This window comes from Durio zibethinus, chromosome 26 (assembly GCF_047325235.1).
Source record: "Durio zibethinus cultivar Kanyao isolate XHJ-2024 chromosome 26, ASM4732523v1, whole genome shotgun sequence".
Taxonomy (NCBI): domain Eukaryota; kingdom Viridiplantae; phylum Streptophyta; class Magnoliopsida; order Malvales; family Malvaceae; genus Durio; species Durio zibethinus.
The window spans coordinates 10,274,705-10,299,255 of record NC_143187.1 but is presented as its reverse complement, the minus strand read 5'-3'; the positions used below and the strand labels follow the sequence as shown (position 1 = coordinate 10,299,255).

Here is a 24,551-nt window from a genome sequence, read left to right as displayed (position 1 = left end):
TCATTCATTTTCATTATCCCTCAAATAATATGCATTAAGCGTGTGTATATATATATATATATTTCAAATTTAACGATGTAATTTTTTAATAATTTTTTTGAATGTATATGTTGTTCGATTAGCTTAATAAATAAATAAGTTGTAAGTGGCTCGGTTGTACAAATATCGTCCGACTTAATTCTCCTAAAATATTGCACTTGCCTAATACCTTTCGATTTTTGATATGCTACCATGTAGTCAGCAATAAGAAATTTAATTAGAAATTAAGAATGGCAGTGTGCTTTGATTTCTTTTTCAATAAACAATGAAATCTAAAAACTACCATTCCCCGGGGAAATATCCCAGCAATTAGATTGCGTCAAAGAATTTCAATTGGTTTAGGCATCTAAATCAGTAATTTTTCAACGCCTCAAGGTCAACGCTAATAGATCTTCCCCTTTAAAGGTTTTGCCCAAATCAAAACAAAAAACTCCTTCCAATTTCCATCCATTTCCCCTTTTGCCCTTTTTCAAAAAGGGTTTTTCATTTGTTGCTATGAAACAAATAGTTTTTTACACACCAAAATAATTATTAATTGAATTGAAAAGTTAATCCAATTGGTTAATATTATCACTCTTAAAAAATAATATCAATAATTTTAAAATTTAAATTTCAATATTAACAATAATTTTTTATACTTAAGCTACAATCTCTTTTATTCATACAAATAGTTATTTAATTACAACATTATGTACCTGTCATCGGTGCCAAATCATGCATTTGATGTTATATCCATTATTTAATTAATGTAGAGAAAACATATATTAAAAAGAACATAACTTCAGATTTTCAATGCAATCGCGCGATTTTTGGAACTAGTTAAGCTAACATATACACCTTGCAAGCAACCAATTTAAGACTCATATACATATATATATATATATATATATAATATGCTTACGTCAATCCTCAGTGGACTTTCAATCTGAAAGTTTTATACAATCAGTTTAGGTAGCTTTCATGCTTGTCAAATATTTCATATTAAAATAGATTAAGCCTTGACTTTGCTTCTGTTTCCATTTTAACAGATTTTTTATATATTCCCGCCCAAAAACAACGAGAGAAATTCGTGAAAACTTCATTAAGGTGCGTTGATCGATCTATGCAATGTCCTGGAAATTTTCAAACATGAAAGTAAATCTCCGTTGCTCTTTACAAAATTAATTTTCTGGGTATCAATTCAGATTCATATCCTTGAAATTACGGTGTTCTATCGGCCCAGCTCAACGTCTTCAAGTCTCAAAAAAAGACATAGAGACGACCTGGCTAGGCTTAGTTGAATGGTGAAGAAATAAAATAACAATTTTATTGAATCTTGAATTTATTACAAAAGAACATTGATTCTGTCCTAATGTATATGTTACAACAGGTTTTGAATCTAACCTATTTCATTGTTTCACTTATTTTAAATGATGGGAGATCTCATAAAAAAAAAAGGAAAAAAGAAAAAGAAGGAGAAGAAGAATAATTTTACAACTTATTTGGAGATCTCCCATCCTAAAAATGATTAAATTGAAGAAAGACATAAAAGAACCAAAAAAAAAAAAAAAAAAAGACTTGGGGTTAAAGGCACAGAGGTGATGCCTTAAGAAATAAAGAATATCTTCATTCGTATTATATACGTTAGTCACGACCCTGCACAATATATGTACTCTTCTTGCTTGAATTTTCTGCTTCCAACTCCACCAAGTTCTTAATGATAGCATCGGTTGCAGCATTCAAGAAATCCGACCAGTCCCTACATACCCATAAACGGAAAAGAAACAAAAAAATAAAATTAGAAATTCCATTCAATGATTATACCATTTCTAGTGAAAAAAGAACATTGGAAAGGTATTTCATACCCTGATGAAGTGTCAAATGTAAGTCCAACGGTGTACTTTGACTCCTCAAGAGCCCAGCTAAACCTTTGCAGTTGCTTATCAGAACTTGTTCCATAATCCATAAACTGAAGCTGAGACGGTTTCACATCACAAAATATTGGAATAACCCGTTTCTTACTCTCCATTAGGAGAGTTAGTTCGTGGAGGCAAAAGTAGGAATCGCAATAATTGGGCGAAAAGATTGCTACACCCAGTTTACAATTCCGAATAGCCGGGTTGATTTTGTCGAATAAACTGTCACCAGGCTTCATGTTCCTGCTATCCAGGAAAGGCCTTAGCCCCAGCCTGAATAAATGATCATGAAGCAACCCTGCGATGGTTCTCTTTGTATCAATTCCTCGATGGTTAATAAAGATATCGCAAGGGAGTTTAGTAGTTGCCAGGATTGAGGTTCGGGGTTGGAGGATTTTACGACACAAGTTCTTGGCAGATGAAAAACAAAGCTTCTGCATGGCTAAAGCAAAGAGGAATAATATTTATTTCAAAGGTATATGATTGGCTTTTGGCCTTTAATGTTTTTGTTTGGAAGTTGTTTGGAGAGAGCTTGAGCGGGACAAATACGCCGAGAGATGAGGTATTTATAGGTCTCTAAGAGATCTGAAAAATTTTGTTTAATGAATGAAATTTTAATTTTCAAGCGAAGAATTTTAAAATTCTACGGTTTTGTTTGACAATGTACAAAAAATAAAAGAAAACAGAAAACAAATGCCTTGATCGCTTGACCCCCGAAGCTTTTCTACCGATGTACTTGCATAATCCTTCAAACACGTTCAATATCTTTTTTTTATTTAATTTTCGATTCATTGACAAAGTCTCTCTTGTGAAATATTGCATGTTCTTAAGATAATGTATATTTAGACAAAGAAGAAATAATAAAATACTAAAAGATTAGGGGGAACCTTTTTTTGGGCCCTTCATGTGGTCACAAAAAATGACATCATGTAGGGTATAGTCCCCTTTTCCTTTCAATTGGTTTTTTTTTTTTTTTTTTCCTTCGTTCTAATTAAATCCATTTTTTATAACAAAAAATGTGATCAAATAATGATGATAATGATACCACTGTACATCAAAAGAAAATGTGTTGTGGTGAGGCCTTTAATTTTCTATAGAAAAAAATATTAAGCTTCACACTTAAGCACATTCATAAGTTGTAGAAGACAAACATCTAGGCTCCTATTGTCGTGCCAATCAACGTATGCAATCAAGGGATCAACAAATCAAGAGAATCAAAAAATTAAAAATACAATCAGCTCAAGAAAATCAAGGGATATCAGACTATCAAAAAAATCAAAGTTGATCAATGAATTTAAGTATTTAACCATTTTCACTCCTTTGATAATATTAATTATATTGTATAGCATAATCAAACAAACAAATTATATATCCAACAAATTAGAACAATTGGATAATTCAATATAAAATTGAACGAAACTCACACAAAATGAGACTTAAATTTAAAATCTCAAGATTTTAGGATGTCCTCCATAACAGTAGGCCAATGCCTCATATGTAAGTATACTGTAATCTTGAAAATTATAAATAGTGAATTCCTTTTCTATTCTTTTCACAAATTTTGTTCTATTTATACATGTAAGTTTTCTATTCTTATTTTTCAAGAATTTCAGTTTTTTATCATTTTCAAAAAAATGAAATTCTTGAAAAATATAATTTATAACTTAAGAAAATTGCCCAACAAAGATTTAGGAGCCCATTAGAAAACCTAGTAACAACTTAAAAAAAAAAGGCTACAATCAAATGTGGGATAGCATTTGAGGTGATATTCTCTTTACCATTTTTACAATCTAGTGATTTTTAGAATATTAAAACTTTTAGGCTCCATTTTGATCAGTTCGAACTATGGATATACTAAAGAAATTTTGGGGTTTCTAAGAACTTTCAAATTTATATATAATTTCTTTTTCATTCAAAATAAAAGCAAGAAGGGGCAGTGTTTCTAGTGAATTTAGGACAGCTACTAGCTGGCCACCAATATTGCCATTTTGCAATGAAATTAGAAATTAAAGTCGTGGGGCACATACATTACAAATGAAGAATAATATGAACTTTTTTCATGAAGCATGCAACATATCCATTTACGTGCCTCTTGCAAATGCAAAATGTCAGTTCACTTGTTACATTCAAATCCCACTTTCAGATAAAATGAATTATCTATCATCACTTATGATAGACATGGTATGGTAATTTATCATCACTTATGATACACGTGGTACGGTTCAATCCATATATAATTAGCAGCCGGTAAAGCTATTAATGTTTAAGACCCTTAAAAGCCCACCAAAATCAATTTGATTTATAAGGAATAAGAAAACATGTAATTACTTCAAGTGAAAATTTAAGTGTGAATATCCTCAATTTGGTTAATAGAATTGTAAGTGTTTATAAAATATGATCGATGTGAATCTGGATTTAATTCAATTGATTCATTTAATTATTTTTAAAAAATAATATCTAACAGATATTTTCAAATTACAACTACAACATTTTAATTCATCTATCCCTAAATCGTGGCTTTCTTTATATAAAAAAAAATATTGGTAATTAGTTAGGTGTGACAATAATAATTATCATGCAGATAAAAAAATAACAACCAACTAATTTCATTCATTTATGCATATGAATCATGTATTATATTCACGAAATATTTGTTGAAAAGAAATTCTCGTTAAATCATAATCCAACTTTTAATTATTCGTTAAATCATAATCCAACTTTTAATTATATCACGCTAACTTAATTTAGGAAACAAAAAAATGATAGCTGAACAATGAATCCAAAGGAATTGTTGTTTCTAAAAGTATGGCTTGAATTCTTGACTTAACAATTGAAAAACGTGGTTCTCGAAGAATGGCAACAAGGTATCGGCCGAAAAAAAAAAAAAAGAATAATAATGGCAAACAAGTTGGGGACAGTTTGTCTTTTCATTTTAATGCCGAAAATGGATATAAAATTGTAAAAAGTTTGTAATTAGTCGTACTTTAAGGCTGCAAACGTGAAGCAACTTTTCTTCGTTATTACAGAATGCTTGATTTCCAAGATTTGGAAATTTATAACATATTAGACAACTCAAGCACCCAAATTTCTTCATTGCTGTGAAATTTAATGAAGCTTCTTATGTTTTTCTGTTATAGTTTTCCAGCCGACCAAAGTTGTATACATATCTCTTGTAATTAGGTCAGAAGTGTTGATATATATATATATATATATATATATATATATATATATATATATACTGTAATTTTAGATTCAAATAAGACTGTAAAATGTTGTTTATTACAACAAACTAAAGTAATTACCAAAGTTTAGCCCTTAAATTGGGATGGGTACGCTTCGGTCTCATATTAGTTAAAATTAAATTGCCTCAAAATGGATAATTCAAAATTGAAGATTCAATTTGAAGATCTCCAATTCAATTATGAAAAACGAGGAAAACATATTTTAATTTCTGAGTAATTACTGAAGAATTTTTATGATTTCTAAAGGTTAATTGAGTTTAGGGTTAAAAAATTTAAAATTAGAATGTGAAATTTAATTTAATTTAATTTAATTTATTCATATAATAATTTTTAAGATTTGACATTTAATAAATTTAAAATTCGAACTTTAATACTTGCAACTTTATCCTTTATCTTCAGGCTATAATCTCTTATGTACTAAAAAAAGAATTTAAAATTAAACTTTGTAATGAATTCAAAATCTAATCCAAATAATTCATGTAGCTATCCTTAAAAAAGTAATATTGAATAAGTTTGAAATTTTAATTATAACACCTATAATCTATTCTTTTCTCTTCATATTAAACCTAGTTTGTACCCCAAAATTTTAAATTTAATAACACGATTTTGTGTAGCTAAACAAAATCTTTGACTTACAATCATAATTCACAATGTCAAACAAATTCAAAACTTTGAATAAAAAAATGAGTTTTGCTTAATGAATAATATAGTTTTTAGATTACAAGTTTTGTCAAATAAATATCGTAATAGCAGTGGGTCAAAATTGAGATATGATTTTATTTGGGGTGAATTAATTGATGTATAAAACACACATACTCACACACAAAAATGAAGATTATAGGATGCTTATGTTAGACGTTACAAATAAATTCAGATGATCCAAAAGATGAATTAATATTGCTTAATCAGAATTATGGGATCAAATTTTATTTGATTTGAAAACCTGTAAAATGATTAGTTTGATTCAGTCATAATTATGACTGAAACTTAGAGCAAACCTGCGACTGAATAGTTAGCCTAACTTATTTCTAGTCATATGAACTCGAAAATGTGGAAATCAAATTGAACTCGGTTTCATATCAACTTTATTGAATTCTTTCTTGACTGGACTGGTCTGATTTGATCCGGCCCCTGCGGATACCACCACTACAAGTATATTAGAATTGTCTTTAGATGAGATCTTCCGAAACAGGGGTTTTCTTTCACCTTTCGGGTCTAAACTTAATTACAAGCTTTTAGTCATCCAGATTTGAGTCTGATCAATACGAGATTTGCCTGAAACTCCCAACTCCAAACCCCAAAATTTTCCTCTGTTCGGCCCCATTGCTCTTCCCCTTTTTGCTTGTTGCAATCATGCAATGAAATGGGCCTCACAAGGGAATTTTCTGGGCCCTAAACCCCTGAATGGGAAGCCTTTAGATGCTTAAACTGTTGCATCATCCGGAGTCCGGACGCATGATTTTGCTTACAAAGGATTTTTTTTTATTTTTATATTTGAGATTATTTTAGATAAAATCATGATTATTGAAGTTAAGAGTTTAAATTTTTTTATAAACAAATCACATGGTTATTCCCTATGAAGAATGAACTCAAACTGAATCAATGAAAATTTCGTTAGAAAATACGTAATGTGAAAAAAATTAATCGAAGTAACTGATTTTTAAAGTGATAAAAGGGATTGTATCCAGATAATTGAAATTCATCATTCTGTCAATAAACATATTGTTGGCTACTGAAAATTTCTATCAGAAAGTAGTTGTTTTAATTCTTGTTACTACGAATCCACCAGTGATTAGGAATTGTCAAGATCATGCAATATGGACAAATTTCGCTATTAACACCATCAATTCTGCAAGGACGATTCTGTTTTAAATTTTTGTTTTCCTTCGTAAACAATGACAGATTTGTAACTTCCCAGTCATTACAGCCAATTAATTTGCCGCAGAATAGACAAATGTCAATTCAATCCTAATCCTACGATATATATGTTTTATATGTCACTTTGTCTTTGTGTCGGTAGGTCAACTGTTCTACGATGGAAACTGGAAAGAGCTTTAGAAGGAAGGAATGAAGGAATTTTACTGATCTGTGAAAGTCATGTGCGTAAAGTTGACCTTTAAATGGAACCTACGATGACTCTATTTATAAACTTTCCTCAATTAGAACATGCAAATGCACATGGTTGATGTATTTGGTATGGTTGTGAAATTGTGAAGAAAAATTCTCATGTTAGAAAATCAATTCCTAGAAACTAGCTGCTCCAAAATGTGATTATAAACTGTCCTTAAATTTGGATTTAAAAAAAATAAAGAAAAAGAAATGGACATATACATATATATATACACGTATATATAACTTTTCATCCATTGGGGGCATATGTTGAAATTGCAGGGAAATGGGATTTTTATGTTAATGAATCTCAATACAATTTGCAATATAGAAGGGGAAAATTGAAATTGCCAAAGATAGTTTTTGGCTTATTCTTGATAAATTATATGCTTGGTTGTCCACTCCTAACCCCACATGTACCATAAATTAATAATGGTAGAGAATAATAGAGGGAGTGGTCTTAAATCTTAATAGGAAACTGCCATTACTTCCAGCGAAGGTTTGATATCTAGCTGTCTCATGGTTGTCTTCAAAACGAATACAGTGCAGAGGAACAAATTCTAACTAGGGTAGATCTAAGAGGGGAGTTCCTCTTTTTTTTTTTTTTTAATCTTTTATATTGTTTGGGATAAATTTTGACAATTAAAAAAATACAATTTAAAAATAAAAAATTATAAATTATAAATTATAAATATTAAATTAATTTAATTAATTAAATATCATATCTTAAAATAATTGTATAAATTAATTGTTGAACCTAATTCTAAATTCATTTCAACAAAATTTTTGCTAAATTAGTGAAAGTGTTTGGGTACATTATAATTAAATTTGACAAACAAAAAAGGAAGTCGGTGCCAACTTTTTCTTGGGAACTTTTGTGGCCAAAAAAATTCTAATAGCCCCAACAAGACTATGAGAGCAAACCAACGTATCAATCATTACAAACCTTCCACCCAATTTTCAAATTTCAACCACTTTCTTGGATTCATCTCTCGACAATCTCTTCACGTGCAATGGAAATTGAAAGTTGATTGAGATTGAGGGCCATTTGCAAGGTAGTTAGGGACGGCAATCAACCCCTCTTCGACGGTTTCAGTCCGATCCGACTCTATAGAGTTAGATTTTTTTATTTTTAATTTTGATTTTTGAATCGAGTCGGATCGGGTATAATTAAAAAATAATCAGAGTCGAATCGGATTCAGGTATGTCTAAAACTCGATCCGATCCGATCCGATATTTATATAAAAAATTATTTTTTAATTAATTAATTAATTATATATATTTATATAATAATATTTTTAAATATTTATATTTAAAAATAATATTTTATATTTAAAAAATAATATTTTATATTTAAAAAATAATATTTTATTAATTTCAGATCGGATCGAATACGATTTATATAATATCGGATCGGATCGGGTTCAGATATTAAAAAAAATCGGATAAAATCGAATTCGGATATACTAAAGCATAAAATCGGATCGGGTTCGAGGCGAACAAAACCCGCCTTGAACCCGACCCAATGCCATCCCTAAAAGTAGTGCTCTTTTAAGAAAAGATCATTGATTATTGATCTTTGAGTTTTTAATTTTTTATTTGAAATTATCAAAAATTAATTAAAAATTGATCACTATTAATTATACTAAAATAATTTATTATTTTATTCTAGAATATCTTAATTATACTGAATGCGTCAAAGATCATTTTTAACTTTTCCTTCCTCCTTCGTTGTAATAAAAATTCAAAGAGAGAAAAAATAGTATTACCTCATTATTGTCTATATATAATATCGGAGATGGAGCCAAAATCTAACTGCTTAAGGAGTCAAGGGCAGCCTAATAAAGGAGAGGGGCAATTAGATTTCAGGTAAATCTTGAAATTAAAATAATCATAGGGCCCAACATAGTAATTTTTTGAAATTTATCTTAATTCCATAAAAAAAAAGTTAATACTACTAAATATTATATGGTATGTTGCTAAATAAATTCAAACCCAACACTTTTTTTTCTTAGGAAACAACCACTCTCAATTAATTATACAATCATCTCATTGATCTTGTCATGATTGATATTTTTTTTATATTAGTTCCATTAGTTACAAACTAAATACTCAATATTAAACTAGTTTGTGTAAAATATTTTATAAAAAAAAAAAACTAAAACATGTAACAAAACAATATTTTGATTTTTTATAAAAAAAATTAAAATAAAAAAAATTATCTCTGAAATCGAGACATATTATAAGTGGCAAATGTCTATAAAGCCTTACATTAAATTTACATAATGCTTAGACAAAAGTTGCTAAAAGTAGAAATAAAATTTTTTTTATTACATTAAAAAGATAAAATTTTAAAATAACAAAAAAAAATGTAATTCAAAATCAAAATTTTGATGTACCGTCTTAGCCACTAAGCCAAATAAAATCTTTTGCAAGCGAATTGTCCCTCAACTCAACAATTTTTTTTTTGGATTTTTGAATAACATTGTAAATTTCATAGAATAAAATTATTGCTATCATTATTTGTGGGCCTCCCATTTCCATTCACTCTCAGCATGTGCAAAGCTTCACCAGCTTCCGCTGGCTTTCACTTTCATTCACATTCATGTACAGTCGTTCATTCCTACAAACAAAATCTAAATCTTTGACAATGTGACCAACACTTTCATTAACTCTTCACGTTGCGCTTTGCCAACACTTTCCCAAAAAAAACACCAAACCAAACCCAAAGCTTCCACTTTACTTCAAGAATATCATGCTTTTTGTTTGAGTTTCTCTAACAATGGACTCGACAACTCTCCTTGATCGTGCTCTGTTTCAACTCACTCCTACTCGAACTAGGTATGCTACAATTTGCTACTTTAGACTTTCATGTAATGGAATCACTGAACTGAACTCTGTGTTTTTCTTTTACTTTGTTTTAATCTGTTCCTTTTTGGGTTGTGAAGATTTGATCTGGTAGTCTTCTCCAAAGGAAAGAATGAGAAACTTGCTTCTGGGATTTTTGAACCCTTCGTTTCTCACCTCAAATTTGCAAGAGATCAGATTTCAAAAGGTGGGTATTCGATTACTCTGCAGCCACCTGCCCCTGGTACCCCCTGGTTCACGAAAGCTACCTTTGAGAGGTAACTTGCAACTGATTCTTGATTCATTTCTTCTTTTCTTTTTCATTAGAGTTGGAATTTATCTTTAGGGGGAATGATTATTTTGCAATGAGTGGAAGAGTTTATTGATCTAATTTCTCTATATAATGGGCCATAATTCTTTTGGATATATGAACAAAATCAATTTTGGTGCCAATTTATCTCCAAAACTTATGTTTGCGATCGACTTGGCTAATCATCTGGGAAATCAAGCATTTAGTCCTTGCACTTCTTGGATTCTTATAAATTTACCCTGCACTACAATCTGATGGTGGATTCTGATGAGCTAGTTCATTATAAGGTGAATGCTTTAAAAGAGAATAATCTGGAAGCCCTTTTAGACTCAAATTTTTTCTATGTTTTGTAGATTTGTGTGCTTTGTTAGCACACCAGCAGTTCTGGAAAGATTTGTCGCCATAGAAAGAGAAATCTTGCAAATTGAGAGATCAGTTCAAGCTAATGAATTAAACGCTAATGCGGATGGAAGGCAGGAGGCAGGTATGTTCGAAGACTTAAAATTTGTTGGCTAAAGTTCTCATTTTGCTGTAATTTCTTTGTTTGCTCAAAGTAAAAACTGCAAATTATCTCCTAATTGATTTTTTTTTTTTTTTGGTATACGGTTCAGATGCCAATGTTAATACAAGGAAATCAACTGATTTCACAAAGGTATTCCTTTTTTGGTTTTTGAATAATTCATAGACTATATGTGATTTTTTTATTATTCAGAAATTCACATCCCTTTTTTTTTTTTTTTGAATTATTCTATTGTGTTTGTTATCTGCGGAATGGTGAACTCAAGACAAAGGATGACATTATACAGGAAAAGAACTCCAAGTAACTCATCTTATCCTTAAATGGCCTACATTTGGTGATACTAATTCTTACTCCTAGTGCAATGGACACCCTTGTCATTCGTTCATTCAGTCATTTTCGTGGTTAGGGTTCAACTTCAAAGGCTGCTGGAAACTAGGAAAGCCTTGCTTCGAAAAGAGCAAGCAATGACTTATGCTCGTGGGCTAGTTGCTGGGTTTGCTTTGGAAAATATGGAAGATCTCATTTCTTTTGCAGATGCATTTGGAGTATCCAGGTTAAGGTATATGAACCATAACTGCAAATATTATCAAGAAATAATTATATTTTGAGAGTAAAAACAAAATAAAAATGGGCAAACTTGAAAGTGATTGAAATTAATTAAGTCAAATGACAGTATTTGAATAGGAATGTTCCCTAATCGTTCATGTCATTCTTTTTTTTCATATCAGAATTTGCACTTTCAGATCTTATTAGCAGTTTCTTCTTCAGTGATAAGAAAAACGATTTTTTTTCACCGCTTGACTAATTATTGCCATAAATTTTTACTTAGCTAGAATCATTAGCATTTAATCCCAACCTTCAATGCTTTTGATTACTGTCTTTCTTTTACCTTTTTTCACTTTCTTTGGGCTACATGGCTAGATACCATATTGCTGATAATGCCTGATCTCTTGGACCTCTTGGTTGATTTTATATAGTACTTTACTTCTCTTAAAACTGAAATTACATCTTTATCTGTTCATGATGAATTTGATGAACTCTTCTGTACATGAAATTATCTTTGAAATGGGCATCATCATGCTGCAGATGCACTCAAGTGGTTTGGCTATCACAAACTAGTCACACATAAGCCCAGCTGCTTTTTTATTTTTTTCTTTTTTTCCTGATATCCAGCCCAATTTGAATATTATAATTTAGCATTGATTATTTTTAGGGAGGCATGCATTAATTTCAAGGACTTATGCAAGAAAAAGCATGCAGACCGTCTTTGGATGGAAGAATTAGCAGCAGTGGAGGCATGCTCACAATCAGAAATGCCATTATCGGGAACATCTGGCATTGTGCTTGCAAATGGAATTGGCATCCCCAATCCAAGTATCATGTCAAATTTTTCCATAAATGGTGCATCTAGCAGTGATCATGCTCCAAATGAATCTTCAGAAGCATCAAAACCAGACCCATCATATGCTGGAGCTGTGGACTGCAAGAAAGGTATCTCAGAGATATACAGCTTTTCCTTGCCTCTTCTTTACAGCTTAACAACAACCATACTTCAAGCTGTGCGTCTGTTAAGTCAATACTCAGGCTACTTATCATCATCATTCCTGTTACTATATAAATGGCAGACTGCTTTTTGTTATTGAGCCACCTGCACTTTTCCGTAGAAATGCAAAGCATTTATCCGATTCCCACTTTGGAAACATTCTTACTTCTTGCTTGACATATTGAACATTAACTAGATATCAGTGAATCCTCTTAGATTTCACTGAATGTAGGATATACTTTAGGATTAGAACCATGCTTCTTAGAACACGTGAGGATGGTGAGCATATCATCTCTTATTTTCACTAGATACAAAATCTGTAAATATTCCAATAGATAATGTTTGGCTCCTCTGATATACATGCAGATGAGAATTTACCTGCATCAGATAAGACACCATCAACTACCACAAAATATAAAGTGCCAATGCAATGGCCAAATCAGATACCTCAGCATATGTATAATTTACAAGGCCATCTACCTCCGTATCAAGGATATCCTTTCCTCCCTATGCAACCTGTACCACTTCCGTATCCGTTGAATATGCAGTGGCCTCCCAACAGGAATCAGAAGTCATCTTCCAGGCAAAAGAAGAAGTTGTCAAATGGAAAAGGACTTGAATATTCAGGAGATGAAAGACCAACTGAATCCAGTGGTTCTGACTCTGAAAGTGATTCAAGTTTAAACATGCAACAGGAAGAAATAAGGCAGTCATCACCAGATCCTCCATATAGGAAGAAAAACCATAAGAAGTCATCCAGAACAGTTGTCATCCGCAATATTAACTACATCTCTCCCAAGAGAAGCAGAGAGAAAGATCAAGTTTCAGATGGATCTTATTCTGGGGAGGATGATCTAATTGATACAGATTCCTTTAAACAGAAAGTGGATGATGCAATTAAATCACTGAAGGAATCGAGCGAGTTAAACTCAAGAAACGACAAAAGAAGCAATGGCATTGCAAATAAATCAACTGATGCTTTTTATCAGAGTGATTCTGATGACCTTCATGTAAAAAAATTAGAGGGAGGGAAAAGAAATGAAAACTGGGAAGCTTTCCAAAACCTTCTGATGAGGGAAGAAGAAAGTGCAAGTGTGAATGAAGTTGAATGGAAGCCAGCTGAGGATGTTCAGGAACATTTCATGGCTCGAAACTTTGATGGTAAAATTTCTGTAACCACTCCTTTGAACTTGGAATCACAGAAAGTTCCAATTCAGCGGACAATTCCGACTGATTCTTTTGTTATGACTGAGAGGGACGTGAATAATGAGACTAGGGTGAAGTTGGATGATTTCGTTGATGGAGAGAATTATCGTCTAGTCATGAAGAGAGGAGACTGTGTAGAAGTGGATTTGTTACGTCCAGAGAGACTGGCAGAATCAGGAAATAAGCTTGGTAATCTCATATCTGCTTGTGCAAATGAGTCAGCTGTAATCAGGTCTGGAAAGGAAGATGATTGGTGTGTTGGCAATCACTCTGTAAAGCCAGAAAGCCAGGATTCAGATTCAGCCAATAAGCAGATGCTTTTTAATGGTGATCAAGTTTTATCAGTGGAGAGTGATCCGTTATATTCTCAGAAAAGTAGGAAAGAAGTTCTTATTGATGATTCTTTCATGGTTGCCGCTCGGCAAGCAGGTGATAATCAGGATGATTCCCTTTGGAAAACAGATATAAGTATGGTTGCAGATCTAACTTCACCTAGCAAACATGATGGCACCATAGATTCTTCACAAGATAAACATAAGGTACTTGATGTGCATGAGCCAAACGATCTTTGCATGGTGCTTGAAAGAAAACCTGGATATGAGTCCTCCAGACACTCCTGGACAATGGATTATCAAATTGGCTTATCATTCGCAGAAGCAAATAGAAGTGCAGCCAGTGAATGTGATGATGAGAAGGTTCCTTCCAATCATAAGAACACTATTGCCAAGCATAATGGTATCCTTGAGAAGAAAAAGCAGGCCCAAGAGGCAAGGTTTAAAGTTTTCAATGGACCCCTAGGGAAGAGCAAAGCTGAAAATATGTCTAAGAGCAAGAAACCTTCCCCTGTTAGTAGGTCTACAATTCAGAAGAGCAAGTTGGAGAAGGTAATGGTTAATCTGTCTTTCAACCAATATGTTGTTATAATCCTTTCCCTTCTATTTCTTTCTAGCTTCTAATGTAAGATACCTGCTACCAGGAAGAGGAGATGCGGAAGAAGATGGAAGAGTTATTGATTGAACGGCAGAAAAGAATTGCAGAGAGAACTGCAGCTTCTGGTTATGCTTCAGCTGTATCCAAGAAATCGCCCTTAGAAAGTAAAGCAGCAAAAAGTTCTGTAAAGAGTGATAAGAACAAAAATCTTTCCATAGCTCAAGCAACAAACAGGGTGAGTTCTATCAAACTTAGGGCAACTTAAGAAAGAGGTTGAGATCCTCTTTGATGATATCCAATCTTTATATGGGTAAACCATTACATTTGAGGAGGATGGAATTCAATCCTGAAATCTCTCAAGGTAAGGAAACTTGCAGCGGTTAAATTTGCCTAGAACATGGAATTACACTCCTCACACATGTTTTAGCTTTTGTGGTTCTATATGAACATCCCTCGTTGCACAGTTTTCCTCTTCAGATCAAATATTCCAGCAGCTAGAGCCCCTTGCAGCTTTTACTATGTACTTTTTCAATATCTCTGAGTTACACCTGCAATTCATTCCGTCATTGTTTGTTTTAATAATTTATAACTATTAAACAAGCTCATAAACATACAGTCCTTAGTTCTTCATATATTTCCTTTACTTTCGTCCTATTGTATTTTGCTGTTTCTGAATGTCAGTCATTATTGTCATGGAAATAAGTAGTTTCTTTCCTTTGTATACTTAAAGACTTCTTTTTGAGATATATGATTCATGATCATCAGTGTTGCGTTGGATTTCAACAACCCATCTTTGAGAGTTCTTAAAGCTAATTTTGGTAAGTTTTTAAGATAAACGTTAATGATCGACAGAATAAATTTTCACTATCAGCCATGAATCATTAACTGTCATTTTCACTATTATATTGCCATGGTTATTGCATTAGTAAAACAAATTGAATTTTGAAAGACTAATTTTAAACAAGATTCTACATATCTTAAAGGGTTCAAACTAGGATGCCAAAAATCTCCTAAAACAGATTACCTAAAAATGTTATAGCCATTGATGGGGGTTTCTCGCATTTGCATACCGCCTTGAAAGAAGAATGCAAGCTAAATCAAGACTCGATGCGCAATTGGGGTATAGCTTTGAGGGGTCAGCTAGCTGTCTCTTGATTTATTTTTTTTTAATCCTCATTTGTTTTACATTTTAGAAAACATATTCACAAGTTAGAAAATGTCAATTCAGAGAAAATAAATCATAGGTTGTCATTCCCTGATTTCTTGTACTATAAGCTTTGCCCACCGCTCCATGCTATATTTAACTTAAACCATAACTCAAACATCACTATGGTTTCCATTTTTTTTTTGAGACATTTAAAACATTTATAAAAATATGGGAAATCAACTAAGCAGCTTATTTTGTTCAAAATGATAAAGGTGAATTAAATTTAGTAAAATGAAGAAACAATAAGAAAATCTTGTTGCTTTTGAGATGAAATGATCAGAAAACCAACTCATGATCTTACTGAAGTGAAAAGCTCTTGTAGTTTAGATGGCAACCATCCAAATTTAAACCCATTCTCAATATTTGGTTGGAGATTGAAAAACTAACTCCAAAAAGCATAGACACTAAACCAGGAATTATTGGCCAAAAAAAATAAAGGAATTAATGTCAAAAGCAAATCATGCTTACAAGACAGATACCTTAAAACAAGATGAAAATGCAGTCCATAAATAACCATTTCTTTCATTTTTCTATCCTTGACTTCTCTTTTTAGAGAAAGTTCCAAACATTGTTAAAACAATTGTTTGACTTTGTCATTTAAGGATTTTTTTTTTTTGGGTTTCAGGTCACAATTCCAGCCAGCTACCTAATGCGCTGCACGAAATCAAATTTTTTTATGCACAACCCCGCAACTGGATTTTTCAATGTTTCCTTTTTGTTTACTTGTTGAAATATTACTTCTCTTGTTATTCTCATGTAAGTATATATACATTTTTTTAATGTTTATCCAATATCAATATCATTATCATTGTTTCATTGAAGCCTTTATAAAATTTTAATTGGTCGACGTTTTGGTGATCATGCCAGCAATTTGCTGTGGTTTGGCATCAATATTGTTTGGTCGCAAACCATTAAAAATTGTCCAGGTAATGTTTACAATTCTCCCTTGGTTTTTCTTTATTATTCTTGTTGTTCAATCTGCAAAACTATTATCTAAATGCACAAGTCAATAAGACCATTGAATCTGACCTAGAGTTGTTGTATTAGGCAGCCTTGTTATTAAGATTCTAAATTTCAGTCCAATCCAGCATTTTGGCATTGTGAAGAACATATTTACTTGTTAAAAGGCCATATTTTATAGCATTTTCCAACTCCCTCATAGGTTTTCTGTTAACATTCAACTTCCTGTTTCAACAAAGATCCTTTTTTTCAATTTCCTAGAGTTCTCCTATGATTTTTATATGGTTAAATTTCTACAACTTTTCCATTGCTAAATGATCGCATGAGTTGCTGTAGCATATTAAGAACTGCATACCATTTTGGAAGGCCTAAATAGGAACCTGCAAATTGCTGCAAGAAATGCAATTCCATGTAAGCTTCCTGACTGATAAAGAATCAACCAAATTTGACCAATAAGCAATTTTTTTTCCCTTCTTCTCTTTCAACCTTTGTATGGGTTATATGTGTGGACATGTTGAATTGAAATTCTGATGTTATAATGTACTTCACAAATAATGCATCACTAAGATTAGTCCATCAGGAATTAATGTTGGTTAATTAATTCTATTGTTCGTAGCAATCCTGAAAGAAAATTTCAACTTGTGCAGGAACTCAAGACCTCTCAGATATGTAAGGAGGCCAAGAATCAAAAGGAAATGAAGGGCTCCAAGAAGGATAATTCATCTCAATCAGCCTGCAACTTCATTCTGATGATGGAGCTTAGGAAAAAAATTATAACATTTAGGGACATCATTGACCTACCACCTTGTAGTACCTCTGTTTCCACAGATCAGGTAGTACTGCCTTCATTTCTAGCAACTCTCCAGCAGCAGCAGAAATACCTTCTTTATAAGTTTGTTTCAATAGTTCTATCTTCCTATATGTCTTTTCTGCAGCTGCTGCTAGGGACAATGAAAGATCTCCATAAGTTCTACCCCGAAAGCATACCCCACTTCCATGTGTCAGAATTGAAAGGATTACCTCTTGATGAGGTTGGCCACTTTTCATAAAACTAGCTAAAAGTAGCTATTTAGATTCTAGAACAACTTCAAGTTTAATCCTATGTTAACAATCTACATGAAATGCCTAAACAGGTGCTGATCTACTTTTGCAAGGCATTGCAAAACCTTGGAGACACATCAAAGGTGAGCGATGAGTGGATAGACAAATGCAAATATGATATATATGAAAATGACAAATGCGACAATGTTGATAAACTCGGTATGTAGTAAATTTTCTCAAAGATTTTACCTTTGGCAATCACTATTATTCTCTGTTATGTCTTTGTTTGAATATGATAAAAAGGCAAAGAAAAATTGATTTAAAGGTTTTGAAGAAAGAAAGTACGAGCAAGAACTTTTGGGTACATCTTCATTTGTGTTTATCCTGTTCCTGTACTCTGGTATCAAAAAGGAGTCTAGCTACCTTCTGAACTTAACTAATTCTTGATTGAAATTGATAACAGTTTCCCATTTTTTTCCCCATTTACCTTTCGCAGTTGAAATTGCTTTGGCAACACTGAATGGCTTGGTTAAGATAGCGAGAGAGAAATTTGATATGATGGATGAAGATGACGAAAACAAAGATTTCAGTCCAAAGGCTAACACATTCGGAAAGATCTTAAAGGATTCTTATTTAGACAACAGCTCCTGCTGCCATTCTCCAGTGACCCCAACTTCAGTCCTTCCTGAGTTGATGAATGCTTCTCTAAAATCTTCTTATTCCTCACCTCTTCTGTTGTCTCTCAGGGTTCAAGCAGTGGGGAAACTGAATCCTATTGATGTGAAGCGACTGACATTGCACATGCTTCCCCAAATGGGAGTCCAAGTTCCCAGTTCTTTGAACCAAAAGAAGATTGTCATTGAGGAACAAAAGGAAGAAGCAAAGGTTAATTTTTCAGTGATAAAAGCATTAATTGTTGATGAAACCAGAGATTCCGCTTCTCAAAATGAGACATTAGAGGATCCACTTTCTAAATCAGCCTATGCATATGGTGATAGAACAACAGATGGAAGCAATGCAGCACCACCAAATGTCTCACCAACTCCACCCTCATCACCATCAGAGATGCAACCTTCCGAGTTGTCGAGAGACATAGAAGTAGCTACAGAAAAATCACCATCACCACCACCAACACCAGCAGAAGTGTTATCGCAAGCAAAGTTGTCAACAGATATGGAGACAGACATAAGACTACTCCCACCACCAGCACCATCAGCTCCATCGGCAGAAGTTTTATCGCCAACCTCACCATCACAGCCAGGAAAACTGTTAACAGAGATGGAAATAGACATAAGATCACTTCCACCACTGCCGCCGCCACCACCACCACCACCACCACCACCACCACCACCATTCTTGCAGCCAAATGTAGTATCAGGAGGACCACCATTGCCCCCGCCCCCGCCCCTATTCCCAATGCCACAACCAAATGTAGAAGCTGCACTACCAACACTAGTAGCATTAGAACCGCAGTTGCCCTCACCACCACTTTCAACGCTGACAAAAACAGCAGCAACTGGAATACCATTGCCGCCGCCAGCACCACCTGCAACGCCATTGAAGTCAAATATAGGGGCAACAGGAGCAACCCTTCCACCACCACCTCCAGTCCCATTGCAGTCAAAAGTAGTGGCAAAAAGGGCACCACTACCACCACCACCACCACCACCACCATCTGGAAGCGCGTTAAGAACACCGCCCCCACCACCACCCATGATGCTTTCAAAAGGATCAGGACCATTGCCCCCGGCACCACCTCCCATGTTCCTGGCGAATGGAGCTGCTCCACCACCTCTTCCACCTGGTGCAGCAAAATCCTTGCGCCCCAAGAAAGCGAATACTAAATTGAAGAGATCAAGTCATATGGGCAATCTATACCGGGTTCTCAAGGGCAAAGTAGAAGGACGTCCTATGCAAGGCCAATCATCTAATGGAAAAAAGAGTGGGGTTGGAAGCCGCGCCAGTGGGAAACAAGGGATGGCTGATGCATTAGCAGAGATGACGAAGAGGTATGTTTCTCACAGCACTCTAAGAAATAATAGGCACATGAACCTTAATCTAGTCAATTCCGTTTTAAGAATAAGTGGCTCGTCAATTCGTCATATTCTTTACTCTATTTTGGGTCTCAGATCAGCTTACTTCCAACAAATAGAAGAAGATGTTCAGAAATATTCAAAATCAATCACAGAGCTCAAAACTGCCATCAGCACATTCAATACAAAGGACATGACTGAGCTGCTTGCGTTCCACAAATATGTAGAATCCATTCTCGAGAACTTAACAGATGAAACTCAGGTTAATTTGAGACCGTTTATTTAGCTAATTATCTACTTTTATTGACTTATACTGATGATTCTATTGCTTCATGCATCGTTGTCCTACCTCCAAATGTTTTCGACTAAAGGTTCTAGCAAGGTTTGAAGGCTTCCCCACAAAAAAGTTGGAGGCATTAAGAACAGCATCAGCACTTTACTCGAAGTTAGAATCAATGATGACTGAACTACAAAACTGGAAGATTGAGTCTCCTTTGGCAAAGCTTCTTGATAAGCTTGAACGTTACTTCAACAAGGTATGATTTTGCTCTTGGATAATACCATTCTGATCCTTACCTTCCAAGGCATTCTCCACAACTAACCAAAATGATAAATTAATACCAATTACTTAACAGATCAAAGGGGATGTAGATGCCCTGGAGAGAGCCAAGGATGAAGAATCCAAGAAATTTAAGAGCCACAATATCGATTTTGACTTCCAGATTCTTGTACGAATAAAAGAAGCAATGGTTGATATTTCCTCCAACTGCATGGAGTTGGCAATGAAGGTAACTCGATTCAGAATATATGTCATAAATATAACTAATTCTCAAATCTCAATCAAATTTGAGGGTTGTTATTTACCTAGCACATGATAATTGTATTTTCCATTTTTGGGACTTAATTCAGGAGAGAAGAGAAGTAAAGTTGGCAGAAAATGAAGGGTCCAAAACCAAAGCGGAAGCACAGAAGAAGGTGTGCGTTAAAATGCTGTGGAGGGCTTTCCAATTCGCTTTCCGGGTTTACACATTTGCTGGAGGACATGATGATCGTGCAGACAAGCTGACCCGAGAACTGGCTCACGAAATCGAGACTGATCCTTAACACCATTAATTATAATACCCATGCAAAGTATTGTATAGCACATACCAAATTAATGCTACTTCTGTTCGAATTGTGATTTTTATGGCCTTTGAAATTAAAACTGCTTCCGGCGTTTGAAAAATGCTTTAAAGATACTAGCAAACTCCCCTGCCTGAGATTGTAAAATGCTAATTTTTTTTAGTTTATATTTAATGTACTTTCTATTTATGCACAATTATTAACCCTTAAAATAAATAATTAATTAATATTTTTTAAAAAATAAACTCTTTTTTTTTCTTTTAAACAAGTGCTGATTGATCGTACTTTACTACTATTCTAGTTTTTTTGTTTAGTTTTTTTAGAATTTTTTTGTTTAGTTTTTTTTTTTTTTTAATTATGACACATGACAATCACATGAATGTCATGATAATCATATGTTATTCATATATTTAGTGTTAGTATATGTGTTAAATTTTTATTGATTGACAATCACATTTGCCTTTTTTTTTTTTTATCAATGTTAAAGATTTGGATAATTTGATATTCATATTCAAAGTTAAAATATTTTATTAAACATTTTTAAATTCAAATAACACATTAAACATTTTCTAATAGATAAAGAGCTGTAAAGGACATTATCCATATTTATTAACAAAAAGAATGAGAAATAAAACCAAATTACTAAATAAAATGTCACGTTTTCCTTTATGAAAATTTCAATCTTCCAAATAACAAATTTATCAAACCTACAATAAAAGTGAACCACCGTATGAAGCTAAGGCAGAATAGTTTCTATCCTCCGGTTGATATGTTGTTGTGTAACACTTATACGGTCCATAACAATTCAATTACACTTAAAAAAATAATTTTGATAATAATTGAAGATTAAAAAGAAATAATTAAACTGATATATGTGGAAACTATAATATTGTGTTTTGTATGTAGGAGTTTAATAATAAAAAAGAAAATAATTTAATTGGTTGATGACAATGATAATAATGATATTGATTAATTAATAATATTAAAAGAAATAAATAATAATATAATTGTAATTTATAAAAACAATAATAACTACCATAAATTACTGATTAAACTTATAGACTTCGCGCCCCCCCGTAAATTACTTCATATCATTCTTTCATCACTGGTAACATTAAATTTTCTCTTAATTTATAAAACAAATGGTAGAAGTAAAGTTTATTAATTAAGTTAGAAGTTTCTTTTTCATTATTAAACACGGAAAAAAAAAATATCTCGTCCATTTATCCGGAAGACAAACACATAATACATGCACGACAAGACCCGAACATAAAATCTAAATAGGTTTCCTTATTCCTAATAACATATACGTGATGGCCTTATTTATAATTTCAGATACATACATAAAACAAAGGGAACATAGCGATCGATCCATCAATCCCAAGAACACAAGGATGAAGAAAAATATTTCCCGGATTCAATGGAACAAGCAACAAATTAATTGATCAGTCTCGGATATAGTCGATATTAGTGTTACCAATAGCAACAAGACCCTTCCCTTCTTTGGGCACCAAAGTCACCACGATATTATCATCACCTTCAACATCCAAATCCTCCAACAAATCTGATAGCGGTAAAGTCAAGTTTGTCTCCAACTTCTTCCCTTGGTTATGGTTATGCGGCAGATTCGTAAAGCTCCCTGCAAACTCCGAATCTGCCGGTCCAGTTGGTGCCTCATCATTCTCATCGTTAATGTACACATCAAATTACACCGCTACATCTCTTTCTAGTTGAATGCTCTGCAGCGCCAATACTTCTTCTTCATCTTCTTTTTCAAGCTTACTCCTTGATTTCTTTGGCCTTAGAATCTCGATGCTCACTATTTTGTCTAAAACTATAGGGAAGGCATTGCGGATAACGCTTTTTTATTGTTTGTTTCGGCAGCCACTGCACGACCATGATGATGATGATGATGATGATGATGATGCCTTCCCCCTTTCCCGGCAAACTTTCGAGGACTTGGCTTGGTTCTAAGCCATGGATTATCAACTCTTTGATAACCGTAGCCCAAAGTTCTGGTGTCAAGGCAATCACGAACCTTCACACGAACAAGATTTGCATTCTCATCGTAGAAAATAAACGAGGCATCAAGCCAATCTGGGTTAGTGAAATCATTTCTCTTGTTTCCTGGTAATGCCTTCCAAATCCACCACATTCGGTCTACATTGGAATGATGAGCGTAGAACAATGGATCTCTGCCTGCAGAATAGAAATTCCCCATGTCTTCTGAATGTGGCTGTCTTTTGTCTCCACACTACCTATGGATCGGGGTATGAGGAATGCTCTCAATGGCACCCATTCCAGGACTGGGTTTATCACCCGCACGGTACGCCGCTCCATGGAAAAGAGAAGGGGTCTTGTTCGACACCATCTGCCTGTACATAAAATTGAGATTACTTTTTATTTGATCTTCCTTTGTTTCTTCCTCATCAGTGCCACTGTAATCAAGATCAACCAATACGGGTGGCTGATGGTTCACATTGCGGTTTTCATCATAGAGTGGACAGATAGGGTATAGGCATGCCCTCAGGAGCATCCCAATTCCAAAATGGCATGGCAAATTCTGGATCACCAATCAACTTGCCCAAAATCCTTTCATAGAAATAAAGATATAATCTATGGAATGGGAAAAAGAGCCATGAGAAATGAACTTGAAGATCAAGATCGGGAAACCCAACTTGATCATAAGCCCCGTTACAATAAGCACAATGTACAGCTTATTGCTTGAAACTACGTGGATCATCATCAGGAAGATCTTTCATGAGCTCCATGGCCTTGGTAAATTTAGCTAAGTAGTCAGGATCAACTAAATGTGCAGCAGGCCTAGAGCGTATCATGGAAAATTGCGGTGGTTTGAAATCTATGACCTTAGTATTTGACGGTGGGCAGCAATAGATGGTCTCCGTCCCTTTAATAGTTGCATCACCACAAAGGGTCAGGTCAGGGGCGCGGCTATTGGGGCTGCTAATGCAAATGGGTCATTGGCAAGGCTGGTTGCACCATAGAGACCTCCTAGGTCAATAAGGACATCCCTTCTATCAAACCTGTTGAGAGAAGAGTCTCCATTTTTTTGGTTCCCATCGGTGGCTTTGCATGGCACTACTTTATTAGAGACAAAGCTGAAAGGCTTTTTCCTCTTGAACAAGGAAAGTTGAGATGTTTTTGGAAAGAATGAAGTTTGAAATGAGGAATTGGGAACGGTGGTGGGGGTTGAAGAGGAAGGGACAGTGGCCATAACTTGATGTGATGGTACTACTGTTTTGATGAAGATGGGGACACTTTTGCACGGAATTTATAGTGAATCAATGGGGTTGGATCCTTGTCATTATTAATGTGCATTAATATTTTTAATCCAAAAAGGAGTTCCTCTCAATGAAAACGCAGTCTATATACAGACTCTCTTATAAAATCAACTTTTCTAAAGCCCCCCCCCCCCCCCCCCCTCCCCACAAAGAAAGAAGGTGCAAAAGTTGACGAAGAAATCACGATAGAGATTTCTGTCCATTGGAGAAGTTGACTACAAGTGACAGATATGCTTACCAACCAT

At 33.8% G+C, this 24,551-nt stretch overlaps 3 protein-coding genes and 1 pseudogene across 5 annotated transcripts; 2 read left to right on the top strand and 2 right to left on the bottom strand.

Annotated features, from left to right (window-relative positions):
• Nucleotides 1–1,523: 1,523 nt before the first annotated feature.
• On the bottom strand, nt 1,524–2,374 carry LOC111274245 (putative 2' cyclic ADP-D-ribose synthase BdTIR). The gene is made up of 2 exons (XM_022858859.2): nt 1,884–2,374; nt 1,524–1,777 (listed from the first exon to the last, which is right to left on the bottom strand). The coding sequence occupies exons 1-2, from the start codon at nt 2,372–2,374 to the stop codon at nt 1,663–1,665; spliced, it is 606 nt and encodes a 201-aa protein (XP_022714594.1). The 3' UTR covers nt 1,524–1,662.
• Nucleotides 2,375–9,837: 7,463 nt separating this feature from the next.
• Nucleotides 9,838–15,422, top strand: LOC111275072 (disease resistance protein (TIR class)). Of its 3 annotated transcripts, none has more exons than XM_022860184.2 (9): nt 9,838–10,126; nt 10,234–10,410; nt 10,796–10,926; nt 11,054–11,094; nt 11,249–11,262; nt 11,369–11,521; nt 12,176–12,453; nt 12,872–14,595; nt 14,688–15,422. In XM_022860184.2, the coding sequence occupies exons 1-9, from the start codon at nt 10,068–10,070 to the stop codon at nt 14,904–14,906; spliced, it is 2,796 nt and encodes a 931-aa protein (XP_022715919.2). In that variant the 5' UTR covers nt 9,838–10,067; the 3' UTR covers nt 14,907–15,422. The 3 variants fall into 3 exon arrangements, with proteins under 3 accessions (XP_022715919.2, XP_022715918.2, XP_089611592.1); XM_022860183.2 differs by having other exon boundaries at nt 11,228–11,262; XM_089755466.1 differs by having other exon boundaries at nt 11,228–11,262; nt 11,353–11,521.
• Nucleotides 15,423–16,708: 1,286 nt separating this feature from the next.
• LOC111275073 (uncharacterized) lies at nt 16,709–21,133 on the top strand. The gene is made up of 9 exons (XM_022860185.2): nt 16,709–16,774; nt 17,456–17,641; nt 17,744–17,839; nt 17,942–18,068; nt 18,346–19,858; nt 19,979–20,144; nt 20,254–20,418; nt 20,518–20,670; nt 20,792–21,133. The coding sequence occupies exons 1-9, from the start codon at nt 16,709–16,711 to the stop codon at nt 20,984–20,986; spliced, it is 2,667 nt and encodes an 888-aa protein (XP_022715920.2). The 3' UTR covers nt 20,987–21,133.
• A 1,198-nt stretch (nt 21,134–22,331) lies between these two features.
• On the bottom strand, nt 22,332–24,315 carry LOC111318758 (polyphenol oxidase, chloroplastic-like; annotated as a pseudogene).
• Between the last annotated feature and the right edge of the window lie 236 nt (nt 24,316–24,551).